Genomic DNA, 4479 nt, shown 5'->3' on the forward strand with positions numbered 1-4479 from the left:
AATATAAACTATGATAGAATCATATAAATCATGTATCAACCTTTCATGAGATATTAAATTTATATCATTAAAACTTATTAGCATATTATTTCTAAAAGAATCTTTTGCATGTTTTGTCAAGTACTTTTATACTTAGAATTAATATTTTCACCTACTTATTGTTAGAATAGATTATCCCAAGACTTATATCTATTATTTAAACATCACATTTGATCAATTAGAAATTATTCAATCTTTAATTAGCATAACACGTTGTAATATAATTCATAATTCTACAATTGACACTTAACATGTTCATATGGAATCGAATAGCTATAGCGTAGCATGTTTTTAGTCTATTTTATAATTTATAGTATTTTATTTTAATTGATACAACATGCACAATAAAACTAAATTTAAAAGGAAAATAAGTTGTCAATACTTGACAATAATTTGTTAAATAAAGTAGTCAACTTCTTAGGCCACTTAGAATAGAATACCACTAATTCTCTTTAATAATAATACAATACTCAACATGATGATGATAAATAAAATCCACCTCATATATATCATAATTATCGCTTGGATTCCAACCAAGGCAACTCAACTATTTATATACATCTAGATCAATGACCATATAATTTAATTTAATGTTAGGTAGACATAAAATAACTACTCATAACCATATGCAGATTATATGATTAGAAGCATGATACTATCCATGACAATGAATAAAAAAAGATCATTTTTTTAGGTTCATTTGATTTAGTTCCATTATATGATTGTTCATTAGATTGTATGCCTGGATAGATTATGTGGCCAAAAATAAAACATGAACAATTTAATACCTAAAAGAGGTAGAATAATTTTTGCAAAACATGTGATGCATCTCTTCAAATAGAAATGAATGGGTGACAATAAGAGTTTATATAGAGCAAGGCTAGTAGTGCAAATTCTAATGACCAAAGACATCTGAACAAATTAAACCTTTTTTCCTAAACTATTTAGTTATCCAAAATTCAGCATGTAACTTTAAATGCACAATTACAATACGAGTAGAAAGTAAGTTGAGAATATGAAACAATTCATGATCCAAACTATTTGACCTTCTATTTGTTTGAAAGTTGTTAATGGTTGGTCATCTAATCCCACTCTTTAAAGAAGATGTCCTATGTAAATGCAAAATGTACAAGTTTGATGACTTAATTAGTAAATGGCATGCAAAGAAGCATAGAGCCATAGTTTGTGGCATGCAATAACATAAACATTTCCATACTTACATAGAGCATACTAACAATTATGCATTAATAGATAGTGTTATTTGATGTGCACACAAGGTTTCTAAATGACCCTAACAATTTGCAATTTTTTCCAATAGACATATTGGAGTCAATGGTGTAGTGTTAAAAAACAAAATATTAATTAGAAATATAAATGTTCTTTTTAAAACGATAAATAATAGATATAAAATTAATTTAAACTTGAGTTGACTTTTAAAAAAATTAAAATAATATTTTTAATATATATAAGACGGCATGCCCCCGCACACATTTGATTTTCTTTTTGCTTCATAGATACTCACCATAAATCTTTAGTTTTGGTGACAATTAGATGACTGGTTCACTCGATAAGGCGGCTGTCGTATTCACGGCGACAGATGGGACACCGAGGTTGTAATTGAGTAGATCTAAGAATGCACTGGTAATGAAATATATGGCCGCAACCCAACTGCTTAATTTCGTCATTGTCATCTTCAAAAAGTTCAAGGCAAATTGCACAGATTATTTCAGGATAATTACTTCTGTGAAGGGATGTGGTGGGTAATCCAACAATTTCAGCGGCTTCTTCGGCTGTAATCCTTGGTGGAACGTTATGATAAGATAGTTCTAAACGCACATCCCATCCATTAGAACGACTTCGATTAACTAAATCTGCATAAAGTGGAAAGGCGATCTGGTTATTAGTCATAAACAAAATCGGTCTGGCAGCAGGCAAACGTCTTCGAATTCCATTACGTGGAAGGTACCTCTCTGGGTTCGTTATGTCAGTATGAAAATACCCTAGAAGATCTTCATCGGTAATTTCCCCATCATTGCAAACGTAAGTCTCATATCGTATCGATTCTCCCGCACTATTTGTACTCCACAAAACCATACTCCTCATTCCAGGCAAATCATCTGGTAATCTTGAGATTTGTGTTACTTGGTAAGCGGTGCCCAGGCTATCTTCAACAGTTGTTTCTGTCCTCTGCTCTGAATTACCTTGGACTGATCTCTCCATCGCTCTGGAGATAAAAACTAGCTCTTACTGAGTTTTTTTTCCTTTTTCTTTCTTTTACAATTTTTTACTGGTTTTGAACGATCTTTAACTGGTTTTGAACAATCCTCTTAACTGTTTTTTTTTAACTTTTTCTTTCTTGAAGAATTTTTTACTCGTTTTGAACATGCAATTGCTTGACAAATGAATCGATCGCTGTATGCTTGTGCATTTTTAGCGAGCACACCCCTATATGTATCACTCTCTTGACTAAACCTAGGATTATGGACGACGCACCCCTTGAGATCTAGGATTTTAGATTGCAGGAATGAACGGTTAAACATTTGTTTCTTAAATAGCTCATTCAAGTTTTTTATGTGGATTATAATCAAATATTTAGTTTTAACATTGAATAAAGCTAATAGTTGTAGCCAACTAATATTAGAAGCGATTTTTTGGGAACCCGTAAAAAGTTAACATTGTATACTTCAAATAGAGAACCTTCTAAACTAGCAAATTTTTTATAAATAAAATTTATGTAGAAAAAAGTCTTTATTTTTAAGATAAATTAATTAATTTCATATGGTTAATGTTTATTAGATTTTAGTCTTATTTTAAAATATGAAATGATTTGCATGGAAAAAGAAGTTTCTTTCAACTCTAGATTTACAAACTTAGATTTAAAAACTTATTTTTTAAATTAGAAGTTTCTTTTAAATCTAGATTTAAAGCATAATTTTTCAATTAGAATTTACTTTTAAATCTATATTTAAAAATTAAATCAAGATTTAAAACATATTTTTTAAATTAGAAGTTGCTTTTAAGTTTGCATTTAAAAATATAATTTTTTTTGCATTTAATAAATAAGAAGTTTCTTTTACTTTAGAATTTTTTATTAGAAGTGCTTGAAATTGTTGCTAATAGGTAAATCATGCTAGATAGATAGTAAGTGACTTGTATATGATGTATGTCATGTACTTATATTAGAAGTAATGGATTTGTATAATATGTTTGTAAGTTAGTAAATGAACTTTATGATTGAAGGAATAGTGTGATGTTTTGCTTACTCGTGATTAAGTAAAGAAAAAAGGGAATTTAGTTTATCATGATGATTGAAGAATGAATTATGATTTATACATTATGGGTAGATAATCATAATAGATGGCATGAGATCATGTTAGTATTAGATACGATTGAAGTATGTTTAAATGGATTAGTAAGGATGGATTATACCCATGCATTAGGATTGCACTAGTATAGAAAATAATAAGAGCATGTAGAAAGGAAATGATGGGTTAAGACACATTTAGATTTGGTGCATAAAATGAATGTATGAATATGGAGTTGTCTTACATTTCTAAGGAAGGAATGTAATATGTAGTAAAATGGTAGAATGGCATGCATATCATGATGGATAGATAATTTGGTAGGTTGTATATCTCATGCTGAGGAAATGAATAGGATGCATAAAATTAAGATGGAATATGTTTATCATTTGAGTAGGATGTTATCATGGTGGTAAAATAAGTAATGACATTGAAGTACCTTAGAGAGAGATTAATGATGTTATGTTATTTCCACTTACGTAATTAATGTAATGATGTGTATTGATAATGGTTATTGGTTAATGAATGTAATTAAATGGAGATGTTACATGACACATTAGTTGTTAATAGATGTTAATAAAAAATAAAAAATTAATCTCAATTATTGTGTTAGTAGTTTTAACTTCTCTAGGGTATTTTGGCAGGCATTACACCCAATACCTCACTAACAAAGCCCTTGAATTTAGCTAATTCAAATATAATGTGGGAGGGCTCTAAGGGCGTTGGGTGTCCATCCAAGATGAACAAGGTGGCCTCTATCCCAAACCCTCCCTCTGAAATTGAAGAAGGAAAATTAGTGCCAGATACGGTACCTCTCTTTGCTTCCCTAGTAGCACTTGATAAGCCCCCAAAAAATAATGAGACTGTAATTTGTGATGGAATTTTCCTATGGTGGGATATGCATAGAAAAGTTTGGCTAATCCTTCACATGATAATATATCAACACCATCATCTCATAAGGAAGATCATAATCAACAGTAGGGCAGAACTAAGGGGGAGACAATGAGTGGTCCTAGTAAAATATTAGAGACCGTGATAGGGGTAGGTGGGACTCAGGAGCCCTTTCTTGATATCCCCATCGAGGTTGTAGAGAATCAATATTGTTGAAAGGGTGGCTTGTGCTGACAAGTTGGTAAAT

General features: G+C 30.5%; 1 protein-coding gene across 1 annotated transcript; it reads right to left on the reverse strand.

Annotated features, from left to right (window-relative positions):
- Positions 1-1599: 1599 nt before the first annotated feature.
- Positions 1600-2259, reverse strand: LOC131048189 (uncharacterized). The gene has a single exon (XM_057982084.1). It carries the CDS (start codon positions 2257-2259, stop codon positions 1600-1602), a length of 660 nt encoding a protein of 219 aa, XP_057838067.1.
- Positions 2260-4479: the final 2220 nt, after the last annotated feature.

Source organism: Cryptomeria japonica, chromosome 7 (assembly GCF_030272615.1).
Source record: "Cryptomeria japonica chromosome 7, Sugi_1.0, whole genome shotgun sequence".
NCBI classification, from domain to species: Eukaryota; Viridiplantae; Streptophyta; class Pinopsida; order Cupressales; family Cupressaceae; genus Cryptomeria; species Cryptomeria japonica.

What these genes read in the sequence shown, in the direction of transcription:
- LOC131048189 (XM_057982084.1), bottom strand. Translation starts at nt 2,259, where the DNA reads ATGGAGAGATCAGTCCAAGGTAATTCAGAGCAGAGGACAGAAACAACT.